This window comes from Gallinula chloropus (assembly GCF_964237585.1).
Source record: "Gallinula chloropus genome assembly, chromosome: 6".
NCBI lineage: Eukaryota > Metazoa > Chordata > Aves > Gruiformes > Rallidae > Gallinula > Gallinula chloropus.
Genome location: NC_140091.1, coordinates 6,534,306 through 6,550,796, shown reverse-complemented (window position 1 = coordinate 6,550,796; position 16,491 = coordinate 6,534,306). Strand labels below are relative to the sequence as shown.

At 42.4% G+C, this 16,491-nt stretch overlaps 1 protein-coding gene across 1 annotated transcript; it reads right to left on the bottom strand.

Moving 5' to 3' along the window:
• Window positions 1-399: 399 nt before the first annotated feature.
• LOC311193136 (origin recognition complex subunit 1-like) lies at window positions 400-16,301 on the bottom strand (the record flags this gene model as incomplete). The annotated part of the gene is made up of 15 exons (XM_084265862.1): window positions 400-603; window positions 1,866-1,953; window positions 3,023-3,189; window positions 3,695-3,814; window positions 5,428-5,577; window positions 6,133-6,240; window positions 7,041-7,212; window positions 7,708-7,809; window positions 8,411-8,517; window positions 9,796-9,994; window positions 11,660-11,957; window positions 12,615-12,981; window positions 13,365-13,534; window positions 14,911-15,035; window positions 16,147-16,301. 15 exons carry the CDS (start codon window positions 16,299-16,301, stop codon window positions 400-402), a joined length of 2,532 nt encoding a protein of 843 aa, XP_084121988.1.
• Between the last annotated feature and the right edge of the window lie 190 nt (window positions 16,302-16,491).

Here is a 16,491-nt window from a genome sequence, read left to right as displayed (position 1 = left end):
CCTTCACTCTGTGTTGAGACTGTTTCGCCCATGTCGTTGTGACAGGATGATCTCTCCCTGATCCTTTGTATTCTCTCCCATTGATTCCTAAGCCTCTCAATATATATTTCCTCCCCTGTCCAACTACAAACGGGATTGATAGACTGACTTTGGTGGGCGTCTGGCCTCCAGCCAGAGCTAAACCACCACAAACCTGCAGTAGTGACGTATTGAATGCACGTAGTTCAAAAAGAAATTATTTTTATTTTCAAAACCCTGCATTTGAGTGTCTTTCCCTTGCATGTACTTAATATATCACAGCAAGGTACTTAACACAAAATACATTTCAATGTTATCAATTTAAAATTAAAAACAGACAATATTTAAAATATTTACGAACATTAAAAACTAGTAAAATCTCTAACAGATGTTTTGACTCTTCAGTGCAAAGACGAGATCGTCTTGGCTGATGTTCAGTCGCACCCGCATGTGGAGATACTTAGTGCTGGGTTCTGACAGCAAGAGCCTGCAGGCACTGAGTCCTGAACAAACTGCCATGATGTCAGACACTGTAGGACACGGAATGCCTTCAACTCTGCACAAGGCAACGTGCTGATGGTAGATCTATTGACAAAGAGAGAAGAGGGGACAGGTCATGTTTACCTCCTGCTGCAATCTAACAGGCCAAGGTGAAAAGAAAGAAAAAGCAGCTTCCTTCCCTCCACTTCTATGGGAGGGGAAGGAAAACGAGCTGGGATCTGTTCAAACTGTTGACATGCTGCTCTTTAAGCACAAACTGTGGGAACTTTGTCAAGGAAGTAATGGAAGTTCCTTTATTATAGCAAAACAAAAGCAAAACTACCACTGACACACCTTGCCTGCATCATTTCATCTGTTACTGCGCCTCTTCTCCGCGGCCTATGTGGACTAAAGTTTATCCAGCAGCTTAAGAGCTGACATACGATTAGTTACTATCAGTTCATTTAGAAGTGGTATTCAGGCCAGAGATGGTCACATCACGCCAACCACAAATGTGGGAGATCACAGCTTAGAAAAGCATGATACACCCCTAAGCATAGGAGAACATGCTTTCCACAAATCATGCAAGGTAGCAAATGCGTAGCAAGGATTAGTTCAGGGTCTTTTGTATTTAGAAAACAGACCCTTTTGGTGTTAGAGGAAAACTAAGGGGAAAAAAAGGTTAACAAATCACTCAAAGTATTTCTTGAATTTCAAGAACTGATCACCCAGCCTATCTATGCAATTAACTGATGGAGATGTTGAGGAAATGGAAAATGTAGTTACAGTGCTTAATAACAAATCTGCAGGAGGAGTTAAAACTAGCAGGTTATTCTGTATAGTTCTGAATATATTTAAAAGAATTAACAGTAAGCCTCCATACTGCAAATGCACTGAGTCTCCACGGTTCAACTGATATCTAGTATTTTATAGATGGGTCTACTAAAAAAATAGCACCTACTAGTGATACATGTACCTCTTTTGACAAAGACAGTGATACTAAAACTTGAACCAACTTTTACTTCTGTTTCAACTACGTTGTTTGGTATTTTTGGGTTTATTTTGATTTTTCCTGTTACAAAGCAAGTTAGGTGGAGGCATGCAGGATTGTCAACCACTTTGTGATCCAGCCCATGGAAACCATGAAAAGAGCTGCACATGTTTCCAATCAGAAGTTTTTAGTCCCATTGAAAACCAGGTGGTAGCAGACAGGTTTTACACCTGGCCTGGACCTTGTCAGCATATTGTCTTCCATCAAATTTTAATGAAACCCCCAAATATTTAAGTACCTATAACTTCTGTCTCATAATTTTGACAGTGCTCCCCTCTAAAAGGAAAACATCAATTACTCTGAAGCACAAACATACCTGGTGCAATGTTGCCTCTTCAAATCCTGCCCTGGTAAACTCAGCTAAAGTGGCTTTCAGGAAGATCTGTTCGTGCAGGGAGGCATTCCTGAAGATCAAAACAGAACAGGCAAAAATCAGTCTGCCAAGTTTAGGATGCATCAGAGAAGAGTCTGGAAGGGAAATTGCTTGGTAGCCTCACATTTAAATGCAGGGTATTTTTCTACCCGAGAGGGGTACACTACAGCCTGCAGCACTGGCACCACAATACACTGCATTTCACTCCACCTTTCCTGCAGTGTCTCTGAACACATTCCATTCTGTGCATCATACATGTTCTGCCCTGTGCTACCGTCAACTGAGGATTTATGAATTCAATCAACATGGAGATTTCCAGGCACAACTAACACAGCAAAAGCCCTTCCATAGCCAACAAAGTGTCTTATTTGCAGCCCTGAGGCCCCATGAAGGGGGGACTCTGTCTTTTGACCAGAAACTAGCAAAGTCCTTTACCAGTTCCAGCCTGTGCAAAGCACCGAACAGCAACAGAATTCCTCACATGTATTCCCACCACAAACACAACCTGTTTATGTTCAACAAACCACTTCCAATGGGACAGTCTTGCATTCTGCTCACATGTCTGCAGTTGCATCTAAGCAAGAAGAGGCAGTGCCAAAAATACACTATGTAGAGGGGGCAAGAGTTGACTCCTCAGGGCCTGAGGCCTACACTATGTGTCGCTGTGTTTTCCTCCAGTCTAGCTCACAGTCTGCTCCAGAATGCTGAATAGCCAGTAGGGTTTGTAGCTGTGGGCTCCTGAAGAGATTTTCCAGGTTTAGCTCTAACTGCAAGGAATTGGCACTGGGAAACTGTGTTCAGGGCAATCTATGTACAGTCAGCAGGTACAATTTCCAAGGGAGGAATTTTCACAAGCCCCCTCCTGAGCAGTGCTAACACACTGACATGGAAACATCCTGTAGAAAACTGAACATGTGGTTTCCCCCGTCTTTAATTGGGGTTTTTTGTACCTCTCATTCCAAGCTGTGCTACAAGGCTTGCTTGGGATCCTATTTCCACAGTACACGGCATATGCTCCCAAAGGGTGCTGACAACAGACTGAATGTTTGGGAAAAAACACCCAGTGAAAAAGACAGAAATTCCTTAGGGATATTTTTTACCTGATGAAATTTATATATGGTGATGAAAACATTTCATCGATGGCTTTTGTTACATGGACCATCCTGACTTTTTCAGATGTGCTGCTCTGGCCAGCAAATTCACAGATCTCAGCAGCTCTTCTGCAGATGTGAAGGCAACGTCTTGCATCACCAGACAGTGCTGCTACCTGAAAGGAAACACCACAGCTTTGTAGCAGTACTTCCTACGTGTTGAAGGAAAGAATTAAGCAAGAGTCAACAGACAAAAAACCCCATTCCTGACCACAATGCAGGAGAGCAATGGTGCTGTGAACTCTCCCTCAATAACACCCCTCCCTAATGGGGTCATCATTCAAAACTCAACTTCTATCTATAACCAAACAAGTCATGAGGTTAAAAGAAAAAACCCCTCAACACAAAACATGTAATGTCTCCAGCTCCTGGAATATACTGCTGCCTTCTCAAAAGTGGAAAAAGGGCACTACTTTAGCACTGCTTCCTGCTAAAATATCCCGTACACCTTACAGGGAGCATAAGGTATCAGCTGTTACTTGCACCCCACTTTGTCTCCACTACAGAAGACATGAGCACAGAATGAAACCTGACTTCTGCCACGGAGCTCTCCCCTGCTACCTGCCATGTTCCTTACCTAACACAAAGGACGAACTGGACAAGCATCTGTCCTCTGCTTACCTTTCTGGAAACCAGCTGAATTGCATCCTTTTCAAACACATTCATGTTGTTCAATCTGGATAAAATAATTTCCTCTAATTCTCTGTAGGTGTAAGGCTCAAAGGGCATTCTGGTGAAGCCCTGGAATAAATAATACAATATAGTGAGAAAGCAGTTGTAGTGCTTGAAAAATCTCAACAGCTCACGCATAGTCTGTATAGTTTTCTTTGCTCTGCTGGGGGCAATCCCTCTTTCACATTTTTCCCCTCTAAGTGATAAACTTCACTCAATTCTTCCACTTCATATTTGTGAAACAAATGTGCAAACCCACAAAACTGTGTCTGAAGACTCCGGCTTGGACCTCGCCACTGACAGGACTGAGGAGCAAGCACTGATGCTAGAATTCACAATTCTCTTACAAATCTTACTGTAAACCTACTGTAAACTACTTCTCTTACCATCATCAAAAGAGTTTAGTATTACATTGCTTTTGTTTACAACTGTTTACACTTATTTGTTTAATACAGTGTCCTGGTTTTGGTCAGGATGGAGTTAAATTCATTTGTAGCAGCGGATGGAATGCTGTGTTTGGGAGTTAAAATGGGAGCAGTGCTGATAACACCCTGATGTTGTTAATTGCTGTCAGACAGTCAAGGACTTTCTCAGCTCTTCATGAGAAAGGAGGGGCAAAGCCAGGACAGGTGACCGAGCTGACCAAAGAGAGTATTCCATGCCAATTATGTACTGCTCAGGATATCGGGGGCTGACGGGAGGAAGGCCGAGGGCGGCTCCGGGACGCGCAGTTCTTGGGGGACGGATGGGTTCCGGGACGGCTCTGGGTGGCACAGTCTGAGTTGTGTGGTTTGGTGAGAAACTGCATTGTATATCAACAGCTTCATATATTTTTGCTCTAAAATCCTGTTAGCATTGTTACATTGTATCTTTCTGTTATCTTAGTAAACTATCCTTAGCCCAACCCACGGGCCTATTAATTTCTTGATTTTAGGGTTATTTGCGCCTTCCTCTTCCTTTTCCCTTCCCTTACTTCTCACCCCCCCCCCCCCCTTCCCTTTAACCTGCTCTTTTCCTTTAAGGAGCAGGCAGCTGCGTGGATCTTGGCCCTCAGCCGGGGTGAAACCACGACAGAGTAACAGCAGCAGCTATGAAAAGGTAGTTCTCCAAAAAAACACAAACGTGTGCACCTATGTGAATATGTGTACCTGTGTATATATCCATACAGTCATACAGAGCAGTGATGGAGACCACCTAGGAAAAATGTATTCAACCCAGGTGTAGAGTGCATCCAACCTCCTATCCTAAGGTATCCAACAAGGAAAACCTACCAGCTGATACTGGCAAGGGGAAAACACTAACTAGGTGCCTGGGATGAGAAAGGAAAGAGGAAGGGAATGCAGAAGAGAATTCTTCTCAACTAGAGAGCAAGCGGCTTATCCACAAGGCACAGCATGTCATTATCCAGATCTTAATATGCTTAGAAAGACATCTGCATCTTCACTGATCCTTACAAGAACACATGTACTGAGACAGCCAAACATCAGATGAGCAAGGTGGCTCCTGAACTTACTCTGCAAGATTGACACGTTTGTTACTGACCCTCTGCAGAGGGCATTCTAAAAGCGTTGAGCCACCTCTGATGGAACCAGTCCTACCTTTATCCTGGATTACTTCTGACTGCACACAATATCTAAGCTCTTCCCATTTTATAGCACAGCAACAAAATTCCTAGGACATACCACCCTGCTGGCTACTCTGTTCAGCATCATTCTCTCTGGCAAGTCCATGGTGTTGGCGATGGCCAAGACGATTAACTTCGAGTGCTTCCAAGATGGCCAGTCAAATAAATTGTACAAAACATCCTGTTTCTGGGTCCACAGAAGATCAAGCTGCAGAGACAGGAAGAGAAGCATCAGAGCGACCAAGAAGGGTCTGATATTTACAGCACCTGATGGGGGCTGAGAGCTAGCTCTGCCAAAGACAACTTCCTACGGGATGCCCAACAAGCTGTCCCCACTCTGTTTCTTTTATCAATCTACTGGGAAGTCCACAGTTGCAGAATCAGGGCTCTAATCCCTTGTGGAAAAGCACAGTCCTAACTAGATGCTTCAACAGTACTATTCACAGCAGAGTGATTACAGATCTGTAGTTTTTAAACACTACTGGGGCATTAATACTGCATCCAACAAGATTAAAAAGACCCTCCTCCATGTCAGGAGCTGCATCAGCTTACAAAACAAAAAAAATGAGGGTCCATCTTTTGATCACTGAACATACCACATGTTCCAAAACCAGACAGGACTTATTTTCACTGTGACTTTTCTGACTGGAAAAGCAGCAGTTTCTAGACAAAATACACTTGAATTCTATGGTCTTGAGGACTTGGCATAACTCATTCTGTGACTTGGATCAAAGCAAAACAAGGAAAGAAATAAAGGTCTCACCTCATCTACTACCAGCACCGTGGCCCTTCTGTTTGTTCCAGGTGTACTGAAGAGTTTTGCCAACAGTGCTGCAGCATGGGCTGCTGTCACTCGCTGACCTGTCAGGGACTGGACAAGGATTCAACTTGTTGCAGGTTAATCACATCACAACACAGGAAATAAGAAGGAGTTTAACCCCTATTTGGTTTTAGCTACTCTCCAACAATCAACACAGAAGGCCATTAGTATTTCCTGCAGGTTGTCTTACACATAGATTTAGTACAAAACCCTGAGCCTGGTTTCAGGAGGACTCTAAACGTAGCATGCTTCCAGGGAGTCTCTGAATGCAAAACCTTAGTCAGTGACAAGAACAGTCTGACTTCAGTCATCTTGGACTCCCATTAAAATATTAATGAATCCTCATCGGGATACAGAACCACATTTACTGAGCTGAAGCTGGAGCATGACAATAATGTCCAGTCTATACTTGTTTCATGTTTCCAATTCAGTCAGGACAGCCTGAATCAATCATTCAAAACAGATTCCAGAGGTTCTTAATTCTACAGCTCTGGAATTGGACATGCAGCCCACCTCTCACTTCCAGAGTTCTCATCTCTAACTTTTCCAAAAGACATGTGCAGAAAAGGGGAAAATATACAACGAATCTGGTTTAGATTTATCATTTTTGTTAAAATGAAGTGAGTGTAATATACCAGCCAGCCACTGCAGCTGAAAGGAAAGCAGTTGAAGCAGTAGGTCTTGGCCTTCATTATTTTTTAGCCTTCTCTAAGAGAAAAGCATAGTGTCTCTGCTCTACTACTTGGTCGTCCTGATGTGTTAATTGAATCCTGTAACACATCAGGGATTTGATGGTAAAGCATAAGATTTGTTCCTTCTAACCTCAGAGCCACTGAAGAAGCTTTACTTACCTCTACTAACTGCACATAGAATACATGTGGGTCAGTTAACTTCATGCCATTAATCTCTACAAGCTGGAATGATGGGATGCAATCATCTTCCACAGCTTGCTCAAGACAGCGAATGGCCTCCTGAACAGTTGCAGTTTTACCAGTTCCAGGCATTCCAGCAATGTACATACACCTACAACAGGAGAAAACCTTTTCAGCAACCTAACAAAAATGATGACACTCCAAGGACTGATTAGCTGCAAGTCCTGGGCTCTGAGAACAGCCTTCAATGCTACTCTCTCACATCAGGCAATTCCTTATCTTTCAGGAACTTCATCTGCAGACTGGGACACATAGAACATTGGAGGATCCCGAGAATTTTTATTAGGGAAGCAGTTAGCAACCTGGAATACTTTATCAATGTCATTTATCTCTCTAAAAAAATGTGTTCCCAGAAATACAAACTTATTATTTGGGTCTTTAATTTGAATCTGTACAATATGGAAGCCCATCTCATTTCTATTCTCAACCCTTCTTAAGGAAGAAAATGAACAGGAAAATTCAACCAGGAACTTGAATTCTGCCAATAGACAGGAAGTTTTTAATTCAAAGTAGTGTTGCTTGTCTGACTGCTGTTAATGTCACAGGTAGATGTGATCTCACTCATAGTCTCCATCAACAAACTCACCCTCCTGTACCATCAACAAGTTTGCTCTCCACAAACGTATAGATACTCTGGAATTCCTCCTCACGACAAGGCAGAGATTCTGGGACAGCAGAAACATGCAGCCTGTTAATTGAAAAAGAAAAAGAATATTTGTTTCCACTGTGAAGATCTACAGTATCTGTAAAGCTTTGTCACACACCCAGAGAAGGCAGACAGTATTCGTTTACAATCTAAACCTAACAAGAAAGGAGCTTTGTCTTCCTGATGTTGCACAGGAGGCAGATACTTAATTCTGAAGAACTCAGCGTGGACTGGTTCTAAGAATTTGAAATTGCAAAAGTGGTAACAGAAATACCACTTTCTGGCACTAACATTGGCATTCACTTGACCTGGTCTGATTAATTATAGAAAAGTTTCAAAGAAATTCAACGCTGTTGTTCCAAGGCTAGAATAAAACATGAGTTTCTGAGGAATTCCCCTGCCTAAAGAACTTCATTTATCCTTTTACATAAATTATTCAATACTCTATGAATCTTTGTCCTTTAGATTTGTAGATCTAATATCATACTGCAAACACATAAATGCCATTCTGGTATCAAAACACCATGCATTGTGATCAAATTGATTCAGTTTGGTAAAAAGGACATTTCCCTGATTCAGCACAGCCCACTGCTATGTCCATCTGATGCCAAGAAGATGATTTCCTCCCCTGAGCACACGTTACCTTAGTCTGGCTTCTGCCAGCAGACTGGCTGGGTTCTGTACAGCATGGCTGCGCCTGGAAGTTTCAGGAGTTACATTTGGAGATGTCCTGGGTAGTACTGGGCATGACTGCAAAGAGAAGTTACAACCTCAGGTTCTCTATACACAGTAGTTCTTACTGTCAACTGGTCATTCATACAATTTTCTGAAGCCTTGCTAATGCACAAAGATCCCCCGTGCCAGAGAACAAGGTGAGGAGAAGGTCTTTACAAAAGGGAGTTACTAGAAAAGCCTCATGCTTGCTACTAGAAATTGGTCTACCTGAATTTCACTGTCCAAACTAAAAAGCCACCTTAATTATTCCTCCTTGTTGTGCTCACAAGTTCCACTTATGCCACTTCTGGATTAGATATTTCATAAACACAGGGTAAAAATTGGCCTTGACAACACGAACCTGACCACAAGCAGAAACCAGCCTTAATGACCGAGGCCTGACGTGCTGTAGCCTGGCACCCCACCTCCACCAGCAGCCAGGACACTGTGAGAAACTGCCAGCCACACTCTCTTTGCTGTGGTCATGAACACTGTCGAGCACCCCTCTTGTGCTGGCAAGCATCTGCACATTGGTGGGCCTTCAATAATCAGGACACTTCTACTGCCAAGCACAAGGTTACACTGATGGCTTTCTGATGGCACTAGACACACGGCACTCAGTACGGACTGTACAGAAATAGAACTACAACGTCCCAGTACACAGCTTACTGCCGCGACGAGAGGGAAGAATGCTGCCAGTCCGTGTGATTGATAAAACACTTCAATTAATTGCAAGCACACACTTCCTTTTATACTATTCCTATCACGTGTTACAGTTGTCCTATTCTAATTGGCTCTGATGTAAAGGTTACATTTACATGCTCTCGCAGCCTGGGAATCATGTCTCTTTCTCAGTCACACCTCCTCCTCCCACATCTTGTGGCCATGCTGTATGATACACAAGAATATGCTGACTGATTGTTGACCCTTCTGTTCTCACCAAGACGGTGTGGGGGCTAGTCTTACTAAGCTACAGAGGCGACTGCCTGAACAGCTGCTCCATAGGCTCATGGCCTTGCTTCTCAAGCCATTCTGCAACACCTTACAATAAAAGTGGCAGCCACAAATGGATTCATCACTTTGTGCAGCTCCAGCCCAATCCAGCATTTTCCCTGTTTTCTGGTCAACAGTATCTTAACAGTCACAACACACAAGTGTTTTACACACGTATAACCTATTTGTACCAAATATTAATCAAGATAGCATTTAATTAAAAGTTAAGAGGTTCAGATACATGACTTCAGTACACAGCCATCCAAGCATTTAAATAATTCACTTAGCAATAATAAAAATAGCTCTTAAATGGAACCTTACATTTTTCTTTGGGGTCTTTGCAGGAGTGTGTAATTGTGAATTCCCTGAAGATTTTGGCGTGCTGAATGGTCTTTTTAATTTCTGTTTCTTTTTTGGTTTATACTCCATGTCATCATCCTCTTCCTCATCACTCGAGAAAGAGGTATCCGAGCTAGATTGAGTATCCTCTTCCTGATTAGTATTTATTCTATTCAGTATGCTATGAGAAACAGAAATGAGTTTAAAAAAACCCATCAAACATACAGCTCTACACACTACAGAGTGTAATTTGATACATTTTCAGCTTTTCCACTAATTTCTGTCATCAGAAAGTCAACATGTTTTCCACTTGAGCTGTTACTTTCCCATGGCTGTTTCAAAGCCATGACTAGTTTAAAGGGGGTTCCTTTTCTGACAAACACCGTTTCCCAACGTAAGAAGTTTTTGCCCACACTGCAACTCAGGTGTATGTCTACAACCATTTGCATTTTACTAAGAAGCTAAACAAACTATTAAGTCTTGAAACTGTCAATAGCAATTTAAGATGTCATGAAAGTCAAAGTTTACCTGAGTTGCTCTGAAATGCGAGCTCTTGTCTCCAGGGCACACTTCCTAAAAGGAAGGGTAGATACAGTGCTCCTAGTACCCTCTTTCTTATTTTCAAGTAATCTGAAAATAAAGAAAACTATTGGTATATATGGAAAGAAGGCCTTTCAAACTTCAGGCTGCTAGTCCAGCATGAAGTCTTGGTTACGGTCATCTCTACCTTAGCTGTGGCACAGACACTGACAGAGCAATCTTCCCCTCTTTGCATTCATTCTTTAAGCATAAATATTTCTATAAACCTTTGTGAACCTCCTAAGGAAGGCTGCTAAGTCTGAAGAGAGACCCAAAGTCCACAGAGGTGAGAGTCGCGAGCTGACCTATGATGCTGTGACAGCAATGACTACACAAGAATTACTTCAAAACAGATGTGTGACTTACACCACTTTGTTTCCTGATGCACCCTCAGCTGGCAATACCAACTTCTTTCACACAGATTGACAGCTTTCCCTCACTTTCCCAGTTGGACATACACATTCCTCATCCACACTACCAAAACGTTGTCCTATTAAAACACCTTTCCTACTAGTTCAGCATAATGACAAGAATGTTCTTTGAAAGGACATGACTGGCTTTTGGCTTGTTGGAACATTTTATACAAAATAAGAGTCTGATCCTTTCTTCTGCCCCAGCTTAATGCCATTCTTAAATGCCATGCAAACACAAACATGCTTTTTGAGTTTTGATTTCTTTTCTACATTAAAATTAGCATGAAATTGTATATACAATTGTCATGAGAACTCTCACGAGGCCAATCACATCCCTTTTTATGGTTCAGCCCATCTCCACAGCTGTCACAAGCCGGGCACGTTTAAGCCGGTAGGACAAGTACTGCAGGGAATATGGTTTTTATCCAACTTAATGAGTACCAACTATCACGATGAAGATGGATTCAAAACCCTTTCCTATTATCCTACCATCAACCAGGAATTGGACTCAATGATCTTTATGGGTCCCTTCCAACTCAGCATATTATTCTAGGATACCATTTTCCCGTCCAACATCTTCTCTCTCTTCCCGCAACCACAGGCTGCTTCTGCCCATCTCTATAGTCACCTCTTCTTAGGATCTCTCCAATCACTCACTGACCTCCAAGTCACACACTTTCTAGACCTTCACCACAGTAACTAGACTATGCCCACCCCTTCTCCCAGTGATCTCAACAGGCAAAACGCGGTTCAGAGAGAATTCACCTGCTTTTCTCTAGAAAAGGGCCCTTTAAGAGACCTACATATGAACAGAAATCCCATACAAAGATAATTATAAAAAGGCTGCCACTTACTTTACAGTGTTCTCTTTCATGTCAAGATCCTTGGGTTTCTCACTGGAGTCTCTGACCTTACTATAGGGACATAATTGTATTGTATCAGTAAACCTCTGCCATTCCTCTGCAGTATAAGAGATGGATGCAGACTTATCATTGTGACAAGAAAATTTTGATGGTGAGCTTAAAATGCCAGAGGAATTAATTTCTCTTTTCCTAGGTGGTGATTTTAATGGTGCCAAAGTATCCAGGGCAGCATCCAAAAGTTCCAAAACTTCAGATCCCTGGAGCTTGCTTTCAGGAGATCTTGTGGGACCTAAGAAACAGAGCCAAAGGAACTGTTGTCAAGCGTAGGTATGGCTGGTTTGGTTAACTTTCAGAAGACACAGTACAAATGCCTCAGGAACTGTCATTTCAATGAAAGGAGATGGCATTCACTAGACTCCAGAACAAGGAACTGCAGACGCACAGAAGGCTTAATACACTCCCTCTAAAAACATGACTACATACCATACAAACTGATTTCTTCCAACCCACCTCCATCACTTACAAGTTTACTAGGGCTGCAAGTTGAAAATATGGCAGGTGAGAAAGGAGTAACAGGAGCATTCAACCAGCCCAAGGTGAGCATTCTGACACACCATTAGAAAGTTAAAGAAATGGAACTGTTCTGAGCTCAAGTTAGGCTGATGGGTAGCATTTCAGCCAACAAGCACATGAACTCAGACTTCCCTGTTACAAAGAAAACAGAGGCAACAGCAGTTGGTTTAAAGCAGGACAGTTGCTTGAAATCATGAGCGTAAGACAAGCAACTAAGCTGCCCAAAAGGCCTGGGCAAAGCCAAAAGCCTGAGTGAGGGACCTAAAAATACCAGTGCTGAATATTATCACAGTTTCAACTCCACAAAACCAAGAGGCATAAAACATACTATATTCAAAACTACCAAACTTCGTTAGTATTGCCATATACATACCATTTAACTGTAACCTCTTCCTTGCTGTTGGACTTTTGATGCCATTAACTAATCTTTGTGAATGTCTCTCCTTAGCAAGGGAGGCCTTGGAAGCAGAATGTTTTGATTCTATTCCCAACTTGGTGTTTGCCAGGTTTGTAGCATTCTCATCAGTTGGCTCTGGGTCTTGTTTCACAGGAGAAACAGTGTCCAGAGGAATAAATGCCTTCAGTGTGCCAAGTCCTTCCTCATGAGACAGTTTCAGCTTCGAGAATATGTCAGGGGTCAAATCCTTAAAACACCTCCCATCCCAAGACTGTTTTACATAGAAAGTGTCTGTCTTGTTTAAAGCAACAGGTAACTCCTCCCACGGATGTAGTGGCACTACCTGTAAAAACAGAGAAGACAAAACCACACATCTAGGTTACTATTTAGTGTAATGCAGCATTCAGCTATTTTCTAATCACAGATAATCTTATTATTGCAACTCATGTAATCACCCATTATTCAGGGCAACTGCACTACAGGACTCCCATCACAATTCTTCCTTCCATGCAAGCCTCTACATGAGCTGGCTGCCAATACCTGAAGTCATTTGGGGATGGAGGAAAGACAAAATGTCAACACTTTCAAGCGATCTTATGTTAACTGCATCAAGAAATATACATCCCAGGTTGAGTTTGGGAGGGAAAAGAGTAGCTGCACTGTTCTGTTCTTCTTTGCAAATTGTTTCTTGCTTCCCTCTATGCGTGGAGGGGCTGCAGTACGTACCATTACGGTTTTAATAATGGTCTCCAAAGCTATATCAACGTTATCGCCAGGAGTTTCATCATAAAACACTTCCTGGGGATCAGCTGTTCTTTTAAGCTGTTTCCGTTGGTTTTCAGGGATGTCTGTGAAGCGAGAGAACCACTGCACAACCGCATGTTTTTGTTGGGCATCTGTAACAACAACAACACAAGTCACTGAACATTAAGGATTGTAGCCTGTCACAAACAGTTATTCCCACATCTCAATGACTTTAGCTGAAATGCCATGAAAGATAGAAATCTTCCCTGGACACATGGGAGAAAGCATCCAACAAGAGATGTCAATTCCTGTTTGCTCAGCTAAATTAAAATGTTTGAGTCTTTCAAGGTCGCAGATGACACCTACATAGGGTGTCAGTCATAAAGTGCCTGCAGACCAGCTGACCCAGCAGCCCATCATCACAATCTGAGAGGTTCCATATTTGCATAAAAATGATCTAATTGCACTCCACTAACTGAAGACAGCGACATAAAAAGAGAAGTGAGACATTTCAGAACCCTGCTTGTAACTTCAGTGTTATTTTAAAGGTGAACCAGAAATACATTTATTAGCTGCCTAAGACACCAGAGAATCCCACTGTTGATCTGTCTAGAAGAAAGTCTGAAGCAGCACTATGAACAGATTCAATGTGGAGAGAGAGAAAAATCCCCCAGCATTTGGAACACATTACAATTGAATTACTCTCTACACAGCACAATTGAGCTACTGTTTTAAGGTGTTCATCTTTGAACAAAATGTACATGTGTTTGACAAAATTCTTGAAGATACAGAAAAAAAGGAAAATCTTGTTTTCAAGGAAGCTTTAGGGGTTTCATATGGGCATGAAAAGAATAAATACAATACGTGTTCATTAGTAAACAAATAGGCTGAAGTACAGTTTTGTCTAAAAACAGAATTTTAAAACCCTGAAAATATTGTTATGGCCCAAAACAAACAACAAAAACTGTTCAGAGGAATGTAACATAGCTAACAAATCATTTCTAATGCAAACTCAGTCCTTGTAGCACTCACTTGCCAGGATTTATCTTTTTCCTTCATCTATAAGCAAGTAGTTCTACACGGGACCGAAATCATGAGCCTCAATTTATTCAGCCCTGGACCAAAAGGTTAAGCTCCCTGATGGATAATAACATGTAGGTTCCAGGGCTGCAGTACTCTTGCTACATTTGGATTCTCTAAGCTCTGAATAAAGCACAAGCTCATGCTGTCATCTCAAGGGCCATTTCTTTTCAACTAGACAACTAAATTAAAATGCTTGCAAAAATGGATGAATGCCTTTAAGCTTTGTGTTTATCTATCAAATTTTGTTTAAATTAGCCATCAGCCCCAAATATTTGGGGAGCATATGAATACAGATGCCATGATTACCAAAGGCTAATTTCCTTAATAAATTAGGCCAGTGATATGGGATTATGGGCTAAATACAGCTAAATAAATAAATAAATAAATAAATACTGAAAACATTTGTGTAGTTCTCAGATAGGAGGATATTTTTAATTTCTCTTACCATCTTCATATAAATTCAGGAGTTGTGCCACATAAGTTTGATCTGGATTCTCTGCTTCTACTAGAACAAAAGCACCAAGGTGGATATGAACTGATTTTCTGGCTCTATCCGATTTAATGAATCCCCTAGAAAGTGAAGCATACACACAGATTAGCAGGATGGAATATTCTTTAGTATTCACAAAACAGTAAAGCTGATGGCCTGGCAATCTTAGAGCTAGTTATGGTCCCTCTTACAAAGCCTACAGTTGAGTTTCACCATTGAAAGCTTTCCTATTTATTTCAGACTGTTAAAACTTATTCACAGATTTAACTTACATTTTAACTTAATGTTTTTTAGACATGATGTAATTTCTAATTCTAGAGCTCGGTGACATTCTTGTTATGCACATACAATGTCACGATACAATGCTCAAAACCTTACTCATATTCTTGCTCTCACATTAACCTAAACAATGGCAAAAAGTTAAAGACACCTTCACTGACTCAGTTTCCCTGAGCAAATCAGAAAGAAGTTATTTACTTGTACTGGAAAGTCCTCGGTGTGCTGACTGAGCGGGTGCATTTTCCATACCAGGCATAGACAATTCTGCTTCGCAGCTGGGTGTTCATGATTCACAAGGAAGAGCTAAAAGAAACAAGCAATTTCAAAATTACTATTCAAAAATAAAAGCAGGGAAAGGATCAAGATGGCCAAACACACAGAAATTGCATCAATTCTTTCAGTGCCTATGAAGAACGTAGCACCCATGGCTTAATTCAGAGAAGTCTGCCTCCCCCAAAGCCTCCAGGCCTCTCCTCTCAGAGAAGAGGATAAAGGTGTTTAGTAGCAGAAAGGGACCCGTAAGGACCATCGAGTCCAGCTCATAGCTCCACACAGGGCCAGCCAAATCACAGCACGGCACTGAGCACATTGTCCAGATGCTTCCTGAACTCAGTCAGGCTGGGGGCTGTGACCACTCAACTGGGGAGCCCGTGCCGATCCCTCTCAGTGAAGAACCTCTTCCAAATACCCAACCTAAACCTCCCCTTTCGCAGCTGCATGCTGTTCCCTCAGCTTCTATCAGAGGTCACTAGAGAGAGGAGATCGGTCCCTGCCCCTTCGCTCCCCCTCATCAGAAAGCCACAGACCACCATGAAGTCTCCCCTCAGCCTCCTCTTCTGCAGGCTGAGCAAACACAGGCATGTCAGCCTCTTCTCACAAACCCTCCCCCTTCCCCACAGATCCTTCACCAACCTCCTTGCCCTCCTCTGGACACTCTCTGATATTTTGATGTCTCTCTTGTCCTGTGGCACCCAAAACTGCACCCAGGACTGGCGGTCAGGCCGCCCCAGCGCAGCGCAGAGCGGGACAACCCGCTCCCTGCACCGGCTGCCAGTGCCGGGCTCCATGCAGCCCGGGTTACCCTTGGCCCTCCCGGCTGCCTGAGCACACTGCTGGCTCACGGGTAACCTGCTGTCCAACAAGACCCTAAAGAAGTTTCAGACTCGGCCTTGCTATTTCTCATCCGAACTTCACAGTAACCAAGCTGGTGGGGCCGACATTTCCTGGGATGGGTTGGTTTGGTCGTTGTTGCTGACT